Source organism: Peromyscus leucopus, chromosome 2, assembly GCF_004664715.2.
Source record: "Peromyscus leucopus breed LL Stock chromosome 2, UCI_PerLeu_2.1, whole genome shotgun sequence".
Lineage (NCBI taxonomy): Eukaryota > Metazoa > Chordata > Mammalia > Rodentia > Cricetidae > Peromyscus > Peromyscus leucopus.
In genome coordinates, this window is record NC_051064.1 from 63,543,234 (window position 1) to 63,558,745 (window position 15,512).

The following is a 15,512-nucleotide window of genomic DNA, read 5'->3' on the forward strand; positions in this document are numbered from 1 at the left end:
CACATGAAGATTAGGTTTGAATTCTAGCCTCCAAATTTTTAACTGTAAACTTACATGAATGCCATGAATTCTTGGTCTAAGAATTCTCATTTGTTAAAGTAATAATACTACTTTTCTCCTGGGTTTGTTTTCAACTAGAAATCAGTTGATATATGCTGTATCAGCAGTTTCTCTAGATGGGAAGAAGTGCCCAATAGCTTGACATCCCCACCTCCAGAATTTTTAGCTAGTAGCCAGGCTACTGCAGCATTAGACTGTGTGTGTGTGTTTTTTTTTTTTTTTTTTTTTTGGTTTTTGGTTTTTGTTTTTTTTAAGCCAGAAAATTCCACACTGTATTTTTAGCTAGGATTTGATTCCCAGACACTTAAGAATGTCCCACTAAGGAAAGGGAAAGAAGTAACTGAGTGTACATTAAATTTCTCTTTGGTCTTCTGGTCTGGTTTGAAGCCACCTGCCTGAAGGGAATCGGGCCAAGTGGCCTCATTCTGCCCACACATCTTCACCTTGGTTCTTGGCTCCCTGATGCTTGCCATTCAGAGCACTGGAAGTAAGAGCAGGAAGAGACGTGTGTTTGGTACAAATGCTTCTCTGTGCATGCCTGATGGCGTTCGGTATTCTAGAGTGGGCCACAAGTTGCCTTGGAGAGGAGACGGTTTCCATGATTGCTAATCCTCCAGCCTCTTTCACATTTTCTATCAGACAGGAAGTCTTTGGATTAAAACCACACATCCTTCCTTTGTCTAGGCAATAACCTTCCTCCTCCTGACTACCTGCTTCTCATATTAATCCCTACAAATAAGAGATTAAATTTAATGCACATGAGAATCACCCAGAGTGGGTATGTAAAATGCAGGTTCCCAAGTTAGAAACCCCAGAAATGTGTACTTAAAACCCCAGAAGACTCCCATATAGATGCTTTGCTTATCAAACTGCTATAAGGCAACCATCAGTTCCCTGTGATCTTGCTATAGGCTGTTGCCCCAGTTAGAAACCTTCCCCTTCTGGCCCACCAGCACTCTCTAGCATGGTACAAATGCCACTTCACTGTGGTTCATACCTTGACAGCTCTAAGCACAGGTATATGTACCTTGGTGTTTTTACAGCATGGTTTCTGTTCTCATGATACAGCTCACAGGAGGCTTGTTATACCATGTGTCTGTCCTTCCCTCCTGATCTGAGCAAAGCATGACATTTATTTCTTCCCAGACTCTGATACACCGGAGGCATTTCATCTAGCCGAGAAGGAAAAGGAAATGTAGAAACATCACACAAATGTATTATTTCCTCTACTAAATCTTAATGAGAGCATGATAACGAAATGCCTTTTGTAAGCAGGTCATGCAGTCTGAACACCTGTTAGATTTACACGAACTAGACACACAGTAGAATACCGAGTTCAGCCCGGTCCTCAGTGCACCACAGAATTATCTTGAGACATCTTTCAAAAAAATCTTCAAAGCAAAACAGCTATAATAATCTTGATTTAAATATACTTGAAAAAAGGACGGTTACTTAATCTAACATAGATTCCCTCAGCCACAGGCTATTGTTGGCATCCATTCATTTTCTAAACGCATACTGAGCTCTTGGGCTGCTGGTACTGTTCTAAGCACTAACAGAACATTTCATAATCCATAGGCTATGATGCTCCTTTTTGCCCTGTGCTAATTTGATAAGCGTTCTGTTTCGACCTTCTCTGGCAGCCACCTCTCTGGCGAGGTACACGAGCTCATCCTTGTTCTCTACCGCCTGTCTTTCCTTGGGTTTCAAATAGCTCAGCCTGGACATTTGAGTCACAGGACAAAGACCCTGTGGTATTGTAATCTAATTCAACTAAAATGACAGATTATGCTTTCAGTTCTGAGTATTCTAGACATTATACAGGTGGAAATATTTTTTGTATGTATTTTATCTATGATCGTTAAACTGATTTCAGTCTTCATGGCAAGGCTGTGCTCTCAATCTTGGTTAGTTGGACAGGCTCAATTGTTACTTGTGTCTTCCTATAGAAATTTCATGTGGTCCTCCAAATCATGTAGAAAATGCGATTGCTCGGGGTGTCCATTACCAATATGGGGACATGATCACCTACTCCTGTTACAGTGGGTATATGCTAGAAGGTGCTCTGAGGAGTGTATGCCTAGAAAATGGAACATGGACATCATCTCCTATTTGCAGAGGTAAGAGAATATTTGATCATTTCCAAGTGATGCTGCAGAGAAATGTGTACAGAGGTCAATATGACCAACAATTAGTATGCAGATCACTTTGATTTTCCTTGGTCTTAAATTTGGCTTAACAGCTGTATCATTTTCCATAACTTGCAATTTTACTTTTTTGAAAATCTGCTCAAAATAGAAAAAAGGTAAGCTGGGTGGTAGTGGCACATGCCTCTAATCCCAGCACCCAGGAGGCAGAGACAGGTGGATCTCTGTGAGTTTGAGGACAGCCTGGTCCACAGAGTGAGATTCAGGACAGGCTCCAAAGCTACAGAGAGAAACCCAGTCTCAAAAAAAAAATGTAAAAAAAAGATAACAAGATCTCCAAGTACACTCCTCTAAAGCTGATACTTTCCTAACATCTGAATGGTTTTTGAAATCATGGTTGTTTCATTCATTGTAAAACCATTTGCTAAAAGCCAAGGACTATGTTACTGAAAATATAGTCTAAAGTGGTCAGACTCAGAGAGCTGTGTGGTGCCATGGTGGTTCGAGCCCTGAGGGAAGAGGCATATAGACATTAGTCACAGAATACAGAGTTTCGTTAGTCGAGACGAACACACTCTGAAGAACACATCTGATGCATTTCTGCTACAGTTAACAGTATCATACTGCAGTTTTGAAATTTGCAGGGAGGAATGGAGGGAGGGAGGGAGGGAGGGAGGGAGGAAAAGAAGAGGAAGGAAGAGGGGGAGAAAGAACTGGTAATTATGTGTGCTAACAAACAGTAATTGGCTTGACTGTGCTTATTTTATAACATGTGCATAAAACAGACTATCAAGTTCTAAGTTGTCAATACAGTTTGCATTTGTCTAGTTCACCTCCATAAAGATGGGGGCAGGTGTCATGGTAACAGCCAACAACTCGTGCCTCTCCTCATATGTTGAAATTCTTTCTTGGTGTTTAACTGTATTTCTGTTCTCTAAAGCCTGCACCATTTATGACTTGTGAGTGAGAAATCCTGCTGTCTAGTATCAACTTTCCCAAATTCCCTGGAATTATGAATCACCTTGTTTCTTTCCAGCTGTCTGTCGGTTCCCATGTCAGAATGGAGGTGTCTGCCAACGTCCAAATGCTTGTTCCTGCCCAGACGGCTGGATGGGGCGTCTCTGTGAAGAGCGTGAGTCTGTCCTTGAATGTTTCTTTGCACCCCATCATTTGCTGAGAAGCTGCTGGCTTACAATAGTTCCTGGGAATGCCTTCACTGCCCTGCAGAACTGATGGTCTCAAATCCTTGCTGCAGACCTGAGTGTACAGAGCTACACTCATAGATTACTAGGCTGCAGAAGATCTAGCTACAATATCTATAACGTTGAGTGTGCAGCTGCCTCATCTAAAGTCTCACATGCCTCCTGGTGCTCAGCACCAGGCTCTTGTTAGGGAGGGGCTTGTGATCCTGCCACAGCGCTCTCTTCCCTTACCTCAGTTCAGTGATAACCAGGGCAGCCTTGGCTACAGTTGGAATGACTGTGCGGCATCCCAGAGCACTGGGCCTTTCAGGGAACTCGTGAGCCCACCATGGCTCTTGGTCATGCGAAAGTCACTCCTAATTAAGAAAATAAGGGAAATCAGAAGTCCTAATCTATACGTTATTTAATAAATTAACAGAATTTTTATCTTTACTTGAAATATGCTTAGCTTATTGGGGCGTATCAATAACTACTTTGACTTTTTTATTTAATTATTTGTGTACACGCATGTGCCATAGAGCACGTGTGGAGGTCAGAGGGCAACTCTCAGGACCTGGTTCTCCCCTTCCACCCGGGGTCCTGGGGCTCACACCCAGGTCACCAGCTTTGCTTGGCAAGGGCTTTTACCTACTGAGCCGTGCCGGTGGCCCTCAGTAAGTTGTTTGAATGATTTTTAATGTCTAAAGTTGACTATGTCAATGTCCTAATGTGTCAGGATCGGACAGTTTCCTGTATGGATAGGCCCATGCTGAGACTTTGGTGTGACAGCAGTCAGGTTAGACCAGTCGGGTCCTTTCCCCCTAAACACAAGGCCAACTCTAAAACTTCATGTGACTTTCTCAACTGTTTTTTAAAGGAAAATGAGTAACAGCTGTTATCAAATCAAGTGTCTTCACAGTGGCTAAGAAAAAAGAAGTGTCAGGTTTTTTCCCTCCTCCTTCTTCATTTCTTTTCATGTGGGGCTGGCTTTCAGGCTTCACCGCCATAATACCGAGGGTCCACAGACCCTGGGGTGCCCCCAGCCACAGGCCAGGATTGGCTAGCTTAGCTTGCTGAGCATATGCCTGCCCTTCCGCATCTAGCAGGGGCGGCACAGACTTTAACTGGCATAGAAGCCATCTTGCAGAGGCTTTAAGATCCAGACTGTCTGGTTCAGTTGACCAGGGATGGGACCCGAGAGTCTGTGCTTAGTTCCTAGTCCACTCAAGGCAATGATCTCACATACTTGAAACATCCTCTGCCTCTTCTAGAGGGAGTGATTGTTCTGGAGGATGGAGGGGAACGTCCGACCTGTAACCATCAGGCCTCAGTTCCTAGGAAATAAGGAGTGAGTTGTCCTATTACCCAAACATTACAAACAAGAGCCTCTGGTACAGCCCGGCCATCGCCCATTCTCACTGGTAGTTCAAGAAGAAAGCCTGAGGCAGCCGAATCCTCTCACGGCATTTCACACAATTCTCAAAAGAAATTCGAAATGACATCAATGGAGTTCGTTTTGCTTAAGTTGCAAAGAGTGAAAGCAAAGCACTTAGCAAACACCGGGACGGAGTGCCCTCAAGGAAATCGCGTGTTTGGCCTCCGTGGTTACACCCGAGTCAGGAGCAGACTCCCACCTGATTGCGCTTTCCCGGCAATAGTCCTTAGTAAGGAGGGTGCATACGGGAAGGAAGAGCCTCAAGTGAGCCACACCAAGTTTCTCCTCCAGCAAAATGGATTTTGAACATTTGAGCAGGCCTGAACCTGGGTGCTGTGATCAAAACCTTTGTCAACACATTTTTATCTGTTCTGGTCATTTTGTTTTGTCTTTCAGCAATATGCATACTTCCCTGTTTGAATGGCGGGCGCTGCGTGGCCCCTTATCAGTGTGACTGCCCTGCAGGCTGGACTGGGTCCCGCTGTCATACAGGTAGGCTTCCTCCCCTGGTTCGTTTTCTTAATGGTTTGGTTTCATGAAACCATAGGAGACACTGATGGGCTAAACTTGGACTGAAAGGTGATGTTGCAACAGAATGGTACCAGCCATTCTCAAGAATGTCTCAGGACCACCATGTGACCAGTTCTAAAACACTGAATTAGATCACCCCTGAGAAACACCTTTCCAGAGAATGCACCAAAGAACACCATCTACATCATCAGCTCTCCTCGATCCTTCCTGAACAATGTCTCTCACACCCTGCTGTACCCCATTAGGCAGTAAAAGACCTCTTCTCTGGATCCTGTCCAGTATCTACTAGTTGGCTCTTAGTTCCATTTCCAGGCCAACCATCACTAATTAAGAGTCACTGGATGATCATTCCACTCAAAGGCATGGAGCATGCAGATGCATAGGTACACACTGTTGTGTAACTGCAACTCACCACATCTGACAGAAGCCACAAAAGAACACAGGGGCATGGCTGGAAAGATGGACAGCATCAAGTTAGGAAACGCATGTGGCAAATTCAAGGTGCCAGACTATGCCGTGAGAGAATAGGAGCCTGGAGGGGTTTAGGCAGGAATAATATATGGTAATGAGTAGAGACTGGAAAGATGGCTCAGTGGTTAAGGCACACTGGCTGTTCTTTCAGAGGACTGGGCTCCAATGTCCAGCACCCACATAGTGGCTCCCAACTGTCTGTAACTTCAGTTCCAGGGGATCCTATACCCTTTCCTGGCCTCTGTAAGCACCCAGCAAGCACACAGTGCACAAACATACATGCAGACAAACCACCCACGTACTTAAAAAGGTTTTGTTTTTTTGTTTTTTTTTAAGGAAAATGTAGTTTTGGCAGCAGTAAGAGATTAGATAGGAAGTTATAGGTACACTGTAGACAAGTAACAAAACCTAGAAAAATTATAACCAAAAAAAAAAAAAAAGGTGGCTCTGTGACAGGCTGGAAAAGTAGAACCACTGCTCCTTGGTCACAGATATGGTGGGGAGGGGCGGTGTACAGGTATAAGGGAAGTGATTCTGCTCACTCCAGTTTGGCCTCGGGAATTGAAACCAATGCCTGCTGGTGTTTGTTTTTGCTCTTTTGGGGGGGCCCACCACCCAGCTCCCAAATAAATCACACATGAAGGTTTATTCTTAATTATGAATGTCTGGCCTTAGCTTGGCTTGTTTCTTACCAGCTTTTCTTAACTTTAAATTATCCCATCTACCTTTTGCCTCTGGGCTTTTCCCCTTTCTTTTGTATATCTTACTTTCACTCTTACTCCATGGCTTGCCGTGTAGCTGGATGGCTGGCCCCTGATGTCTTCCTCCTTCCCTGGCTACGTCTTCCTACTTTTCCCAGATTTCTCCTTCTGTACATTCTCTCTGCCTGCCAGCCCTGCTTATCCTTTCTCCTGCCTTGTTATTGGCCGTTCAACTCTTATTAGACCATCAGGTGTTTTAGACAGACACAGTAACACAGCTTCACAGAGTTAAACAAATGCAACATAAACAAAGGCAACACACCTTAAAAATAATATTCTACAACAGATGCCATTTACTGAACTAGAAGAGCCAGGGAAAACAGGTTGGTGTCTAGGCAAGGCGTTGAACTTGAAGAATCTGGGACACACAAGGGCAGTGGTCTGAACGGCAGTCACACGATAGTTCGGGTTCCCAGCAGACACATCTAGATTGAAGACACAGATTTGTATATCATCAATAAAAGGCATTTAAGTGGGGAGGAAATGGGGCTGTGCAGAAGACACACATGAGTGGGCGGCCCACACGGGCATAAGAAGGAAGGAGGAAGCAGTTGGGAAATGAAAATACTGCTGGTCATGACTCCAGCCAGGGGCCACCAAGCAGTGTGCTCCTGAGAGAGTCCCGATGTCTTATCTCCACAAAAAGAAACTGTGGGGTCTTGGACTGGAATGCTCCGGTTTTATTTTTTGCTGGGCTTTATTCTGTTTGTCTCATTTTTTTTCTTCTCTGATTAAATTGCAAGTAAGTGTACCCTGCTGACCTGCTCTTACTCTTGCTTAGCAAGAGGCTCCTGCAAGGGGCCAGCCTCGTGTTTACGTCTCCTTTCTCCTCTTCACCCCTGGTCTTGTGCCGAGACAGTTCACTCTATTTTATTTTTATTTTATTATTATTTTTTTTTATTTTGTGTGCATTGGTGTTTTTGCCTGCATGCATGTCTATGTGAGGGTGCCAGATCCCTTGGAAATGGAGTTACAGACAATCGCAAGCTGCCATTCGAGTGCTGGAAATTGAACCTGGGTTCTCTGGAAGAGCAACCAGTGCTCTTAACTGCTGAGCCATCTCTCCAGCCCCTCACTGTATTTTACGAAGGATGGGTTTTCATTTAGGAAAGGGCCTGCCTAGCTATGCTAAAAGAAAACTCATGCCCGGTTCTCCCCTGACAGTTCCTGTATGGACTCACCTTCCCTCATGACAGGTTTAACAGATAGCCAGTGGACTTTTATCAGTTTTTAGACTTCATGGTGTTTTTTTTTTCAAGCAATACTATGTCATTTCAAGGCATATTAATGTAACTGATTTAACGCCAAAGCAACTGTGCAATAAGCAAAATACAAAAGGAAAGTCAAGAAGGTCAACTTCCTATAGTGGCCAACACACAGAATCCGTGCATCAAAGCAATCAACCTTCACGTACTTCGAGTCTCACTTGAAAGTCAACCACAAATGTCACCAACAAAGGAATGTTGATCAAAGTGAGCCTTCTTTGGAGGGAATTTCAGGGTGTTGCTAACATGGTTGGCTACCTTAAATGTCACTGATGGCTCCATCAGAGAGAGAACGCCCCAGTTCTTCTGTCTTACAAATGTACTTGGAGGGAAAGAAACAAAACCAACAATCTACTGTTCCCTAATAGCCCCAGAGGAAGCCCCTGCCCCCAAAGAGACTTCCACGTGGGTTACGCTTCCTTAAACAAGGCGCCATCTTTCCTTTTCAGGACAGGTCTTTTCTTGCAAGGTCTTTAGAGGCAGAAGTTCCACTGGATTCTAATACACAGCCCTGTGAGCTCAGTTCCCTGAAAACACACACCTGCTGGGTTGTAGGTTCTCCCTTCCCAGTGACTAGGCTCGCTCCACCTCACAGCCACCAAAACCACACATACACTACCAGCATGATGAAAAATACGGCTACTGCCGCAAGATTGGCGTACGTGGGATGCATGTTCAGGTACTCCGCATCCTGGCGGTATTTCTTAGACAGACTGGACTCCATGGTGTTTAACGACCAGACTTGTGCACGTGACGAGTTTGTGGGCTTGTGGAAAAGGCACCTGTGTAGCTGATCTTTGGGCATTCTTTCGAGGTTTTGTCGTGACTAATTTTAATTTTAGCCCTAATTAAAGTTCTTTAATTCTGATTAATGCTGATTTGTTTGTCTGCTTGTTTGTTGTTTTGTCTAAAAGAGCATGAAATGTGTCTCCTGGTCAAACACAAAGGACTTGCGCGCCTGTTTTATGTGTATGAGTGTTTTGTGTGCATATATGTCTGTGTACCACTTTCAGGCCTGATGCCTGAGGAGGCAAGGGGAGGCCATCAGATCCTCTGGAACTGGAGTTACAGATGGTTGTGATCGCCCTTGTGGATAATGGGAATCAAACTTGGATCCTCTGGAAGAGTAGCCAATACCCTTGACCACTGAGCCGTCTCTCCAGCCTCATGTGTTGTTCCGAGCACTCTGTGTGACAGATTTATTCTCCTGTCAGCTGGTGTCTGACTTAATCAATTTAGAGTTTCTTGCTGCCCCCACCCCCACTCTGAGAGCCACAGATTAACTGAGTGCATGATAAACTTAGAGCTCAGAACAAAGTGCCAAACTGGTTGCACACATTAAAATAGTAATAAAATATTTAAGAAGACAACCCTGGGGGCTTGACATGATCAGTAAAGCTGTGTGGTGAAATTTAATGCGGTGGGGGGGGGGGTTGGTGTGAAAACCCCCGAAAAGCTCAGCAGGGGGAGGGGAGGGGACGCCACATATGGATGTAAGGTATGTGACGAGCGGTCAGTGGTGGCTCAGTAGAAGGAAAGGACAAATCCTACCCACGAGCTTCTGTGACATCTTCAGAATGTCTAAGCATTGACTAAGTGAATTCATGCATTTTTTTTTTATAACAGCTGTTTGCCAGTCTCCCTGCTTAAATGGTGGGAAATGCGTAAGACCAAACCGGTGCCATTGTCTCTCAGCCTGGACAGGACACGACTGCTCCAGGTAAGGCAGCCCAAAACAAACACTGAGCTACAACTCAACCGTATTTCGGGGACGACAGAAGTTCAAGAAGAGCCCGAAGGTATCTCTAGCTGTAGTGTGAACTTTGTTAATCACGGGATATCTAGGTATTCTTTCCAAACCTTCACTAAACCCAGAGCATGAAGAAGGCGAGATCTCAAAAATAAACTGTACTGGCCGGGCGGTGGTGGCGCACGCCTTTAATCCCAGCACTCGGGAGGCAGAGACAGGTGGATCTCTGTGAGTTCGAGGCCAGCCTGGGCTACCAAGTGAGTCCCAGAAAAGGCACAAAGCTACACAGAGAAACCCTGTCTCGATAATAATAATAATAATAATAATAATAATAATAATAATAAATAAATAAATAAATAAACTGTACTGGGCTCCCTTCAGTGCCACATACTAAAACTGGAACAATATGGAGACTGATGTGGCCCCTGTGTGAAGGTGATGCGTATGGAATTTGTGATCCTCCTGCCTCAACCTCCCAAGACCTGGGACAGACTTTTCCATGATTAAAGAAAAAAATTTAGGGCTGGTGAGATGGCTCAGCAGGTGGAGATGATTTCTATGAAGACTGAGGACCTGAGTTTGATTCCTGGGACACATGTGCTGGAGGAAGAGTATCAGTTTCTGCAAGTTGTCCTCTGACCTCCATACATGAGCTGTGGCAGAGGCACACACATGTTCACACACACACACATGCATGCACATTTACGCATGCATGCACGCACACATTAAATAAATACATAAATATTTAAAAGCAGTAAAAATTTACATAAATGATAAAGATAATATTCTTGAACAGAAAATAGAGAATAAATAATGAACTTAATGTATTTTATTGAATGTCCTAGCAAGGTAGGGTATAATGGTGTACATCTTTAATCCCAGCATTCCAGGGGCAGTGACAGGCGGATCTCTGTGAGTTCCATGCCACTCTGGTCTACAGAGCAAGTTCAGGCCAGACAGAACTACATAGTGAAACTCTGTCTCAAAAAAATAACAAAAAGAAGGAAGGAAGTAAAGAAGAAGGGAGGAAGGGAGGGAGGAAAGGAGGGAGAGAAAGAGAGAGAAAGACACCCAGCCAATGTTTGAGCTTTTTGACTACAATATCACTACTGAAGTTGATAAGAATGTTTCCTAATACTTTAATTTTTCCACGCCCCTTCCTTCTCCCAAGGAATGACCCTCATCCTTAACAAGTATTTTTAGATATGCCTACTGGGCTAAAATTTACTGCCCCCTTCTCCATGAGTAACCCAAAATGTCTCCCTACCTGAACTTCATCGTTCCTCTTGAAGCTGTTGATGTTGTTGTTTTCTTTCTTCAGGAGGAGGAGAGCCGGGTTTTGACACACCCCCGCCCCCCATCGCCTCTCCCGAAGCAGGGTCATCTCCTCCTGGTAGCTCCTGGAACTCACACCAAGGAAGACCAACACGGTGCTTGGGCGTGTTTGTTTTATAAGCTTGAGGTCGACTTCTTAATTTTGTGATCTATTTTGTTATTCTTCGTGACGTCCTTTCTTACATGTTTCCATTGTTTAAATATGCTTGCATTTCCTATATAAAAGTTATATTAAACGGATGCTGCTCCACCTTCACCAGATGTACATACTCTGCTGTCTGCTGAGAAAGTCCCCGGAACACGTGTTTTGTTCAGTTACTTAAAGATGACTTTCCATTAAAATATATTTTGCTACTAAATAAGATTTTGCTGCAGAGTAGCTTTTTTCTGAGGTGGCTGGGGAACAAGAAGAGGACTCATGAACTTCCTTCTAACCCTCTGGCATAGCACGTGAAATGCACGGAACAGTTACGATAAAAGAGGCCCCTCCTTCAGTCCTGTCTTGTTTACAGTGTGTGGCTGTAAAGGGCCCCTTTCTTCAGTAAGAGGGCACCTGTTGGACCCAGTGCCCTCTGCAAAAACCTGTCCTGATGTTGAGAGTGACTTGGAGGATCCTTTTCCTCACTTGGAAAGCTGTAGCCATCAACTTAGCAGTGGGGGGTGGAATGATCATGATTTATGAGTAAATATACTCTCTGAAAAATTCTCAGGCTCCTGGGTCCCCTGGAAAGAAGGAAAAAAGAAAAGAAGGGAGGGAGGGAGAGAGGGAAAGAAGGAAGGAAGGAAGGAAAGAAGGAAGGAAGGAAGGAAGGAAGGAAGGAAGGAAGGAAGGAAGGAAGGAAAGGAAAGAGAGAAAGAGAAAATTACAGACGGTAGCCAGGAGACAGTCCAGCTGCCCTGTTTCCATGACTTCATCTACATCCATCATTACACCTGTTTCAGAATAAAGACTTCCCAGACTCCAGAAACTGAAGCCAAACCCTAGATTTTGTTTTAATACACTAACTATATAACTATATTGGCTCTTCTCTCTGGGAGGACTTCTCCCAGGGGGCACAGGGCACACAATAGCACGTCAGAGATACAGGACAGGTGACAAGGGTCTTGCTGATGGTCTCTTCATCATTGGCTCATTCTCTTGACATGCCCCACTTCTCATTCTTACGTCCTTACGGGCCACTTGTCATTCAGTTTGTCTACAGTCTGTCAGCTTCCATCCTGTGTTGATCCTTGTCATTTATAACCATAAAAATGCAAAATACGGGTTAAAATCTATGTTTAATAAAAAGAAAGCCATTGATAGTAACCCTTGGTTCTCAGGGTACTGCTGATGAAACACACCCTGCCAAGCGGAGTGTGGCTTCTGTTACTTTGAATAGGTTTAAAAGTTTAGACTTTGGATTCTTTTACTTTGAATGGATTAAAAGGGTTATAAATCCAAAGTAAGCCAAATTAGATGTGTTGAGCAAGGTTTTAAGGAAGCAACCCATCATATAAGTGAGGGTTAGGGTTTTTTTTTCATCTTTGGGGTGGGGATGTATGATGTTTAGGGGGTGCACGTGTGCATGCACATACTGGTCTTCACCTTCCACCTTGTTTGAGATGGGGTCTCTCATGCACTGCGGCACACACCAGGCTTGCTGGACTGCAGGCTTCTAGAAATTCTATCTCTGCTTCTGCTCTCGCTGTAGGAGCCCTGGAGTTGCAGACATGTGCTCCTGCACCATGCCTGGACCCATAGTCCTTCCAGCAGAGCAGCGACTGTCTTCCGAGCAGCTGTGCCTGCTTGCAATCAGGCATCAGGGATGGACCCGCGGTAATAACCGCTCCCTTGGAGAAGGAGGTGTCGGGGCAGCTTTCTGAACCCTCCCCTGAGACAAAGCCAAGTGAAAACGTGTTTTAGAATAAGGCAGCTCACCAGGACAGCATTTAACAGTGAAGGTGTACACGTAGACAACATCCAATGTTAGGACCCCTCAAGTGTGCCTACCTTTATGTTTGCAGAATTAAATATTATGCAGCCCTCAAAAATAATGCAGCACCATGGAACTTGTCAGAAGCTGAAAGCCATGGGGTGTCAGGAGGTAGGTGAGAATTAGGATACAAAATGTTCTAGACCAGGGTATAGACAGAATGGGTGCTCATGTGCAGGAGACCCTGGATTTAATCCCAACTCTCTTCTTTCAAACTTCCTTGCCAGAAGACTTAAAAACAATCTGTTTCAAAAATAAGGAGGAAAGGCTAGGTACTGGTGGGGCACACCTTTAATCCCAGCACTGAGGAGGCAGAGCCAGGCAGACCAGCCTAGTCTACAGAGTGAGATCCAGGACAGGCACCAATACTACACAGAGAAACCCTGTCTCAAAAAACTGAAAAAATAAAAATAAAAGGAAGGAAAACACCCAACATGACAAGTCACCTATGTGCATTATATCTCAATTTAAAATGTGAGATGACTCGGAAATTTTAAAAGCACGGACTACTCTTGCAGAGAACCAAACTCAGTTCCCAATACCCACATCAGTTGGTTACCAGATGCATTAGTTCAGCTCCACAGAATCTGAGGCCTTTTGCAATTACATTCATAGGCACACACACACACACACACACACACACACACACACACACACACACAATTTTTAAAAAACTGAATTTAAAAAAATGTAAAACAAGGTATGTGTGGACCCAAATATCTCTGGGTGAAGTCCCTGAGGCTTCTCCACAGAGAGAAAGTGGAACAGAGCTAGCCGTGATCTGAAGGAGAAGGAAGCAAATACAGGTGGCAGCACAGGGAAGTCTTCTATTTGCCTTTTGTAAGATATGACGGGCCCTGGCGTGTCGTCACGGTCGACAGATGAAAGTCAAGGACAGTGTCATGTGATTTAAGGTTTTAAAAGTGAGACAGACAGGATCGGGCATGTTTAGGGTAGTATGGCCATAGACTCCAAGAACACATCAAAACAATTATCCACCCATGATCAAGTAGGCTTCATCCCAGGGATGCAAGGGTGGTTCAACATACAAAAGTCTGTCAATGTAATACACCATATAAACAAACTGAAAGAAAAAAACCACATGATCATCTCACTAGATGCTGAAAAGGCCTTTGACAAAATCCAACACCCCTTCATGATAAATGTCTTGGAGAGATCAGGAATACAGGGAACATTCCTAAACATAATAAAGGCAATTTACAGCAAGCCAACAGCCACAATCAAAGTAAATGGAGAGAAACTCAAAGAGATTCCACTAAAATCAGGAACAAGACAAGGCTGTCCGCTCTCCCCATATTTATTCAATATAGTACTAGAAGTTCTAGCCAGAGCAATAAGACAACATAAGGAGATCAAGGGGATACAAATTAGAAAGGAAGAAATCAAGCTTTCACTATTTGCAGATGACATGACAGTATACATAAGTGACCCCAAAAATTCGACCAAGGAACTTATAGAGCTTATAAACACCTTCAGCAATATAGCAGGATACAAGATTAACTCAAAAAAATCAGTAGCCCTCCTATATACAAATGACAAATGGGCTGAGAAAGAAATCAGAGATACATCACCCTTTACAGTAGCCACAAATGATATAAAATACCTTGGGGTAACTCTAACTAAGCAAGCAAAGGACCTGAATGACAAGAACTTTAAGTCCCTGAAGAAAGAAATTGAAGAAGATGTCAGAAAATGGAAAGATCTCCCATGCTCATGGATAGGTAGGATTAACATAGTAAAAATGGCAATCTTACCAAAAGCAATCTACAGATTCAATGCAATCCCCATCAAAATCCCAACACAATTCTTCACAGACTTGGAAAGAAAAATACTCAACTTCATATGGAAAAACAAAAGACGCAGGATAGCCAAAAGAATCATGTACAATACCTCTGGAAGCATCATGATCCCTGACTTCAAGCTCTACTACAGAGCTACAGTAATAAAAACAGCTTGGTACTGGCATAAAAACCGACATGTGGTCCAGTGGAACCGAACTGAAGACCCTGACATTAATCTGCACACCTATGAACATAAGATTTTCGAAAAGAAGCCAAAACTATACAATGGAAAAGAGAAAGCATCTTCAAATGGTGCTGGCATAACTGGATGTCAACATGTAGAAGACTGCAAATAGATCCATATCTATCACCATGCACAAAACTTAAGCCCAAATGGATCAAAGACCTCAACATAAATCCAGTTACTCTGAACATGATAGAAGAGAAAGTAGGAAGTAGTCTTGAATGCATTAGCACCGGAGATCACTTCCTAAATATAACACCAGTAGCACAGACACTGAGAGCAACAATTAATAAATGGGACCTCTTGAAACTGAGAAGCTTTTGTAGAGCAAAGGACATGGTCAATAAGACAAAACTACAGCCCACAGAATGGGAAAAGATCTTCACCAACCCCACATCTGATAGAGGGCTGATCTCCAGAATATATAAAGAACTCAAGAAATTAGACATCAAAATACCAAACAATCCAATTAAAAAAATGGGCTATAGAGTTAAAAGTGAGACAAATGCCAATAATAAGGAACAGCGGGGATATCCAGTTCACTCTTGAAGGGAAAT

At 43.7% G+C, this 15,512-nt stretch overlaps 1 protein-coding gene across 1 annotated transcript in view; it reads left to right on the forward strand.

The window, feature by feature from the left end:
- Svep1 (sushi, von Willebrand factor type A, EGF and pentraxin domain containing 1) overlaps positions 1–11,298 on the forward strand; it is a 177,029-nt gene extending 165,731 nt beyond the window's left edge. The window contains 5 exon segments of the mRNA XM_028857786.2: positions 2,010–2,180; positions 3,244–3,339; positions 5,220–5,315; positions 9,478–9,571; positions 10,923–11,298. Coding sequence (XP_028713619.1) covers positions 2,010–2,180; positions 3,244–3,339; positions 5,220–5,315; positions 9,478–9,571; positions 10,923–10,944 — 479 coding nt within the window. The 3' untranslated portion in view covers positions 10,945–11,298.
- The last annotated feature ends 4,214 nt before the right edge of the window (positions 11,299–15,512 follow it).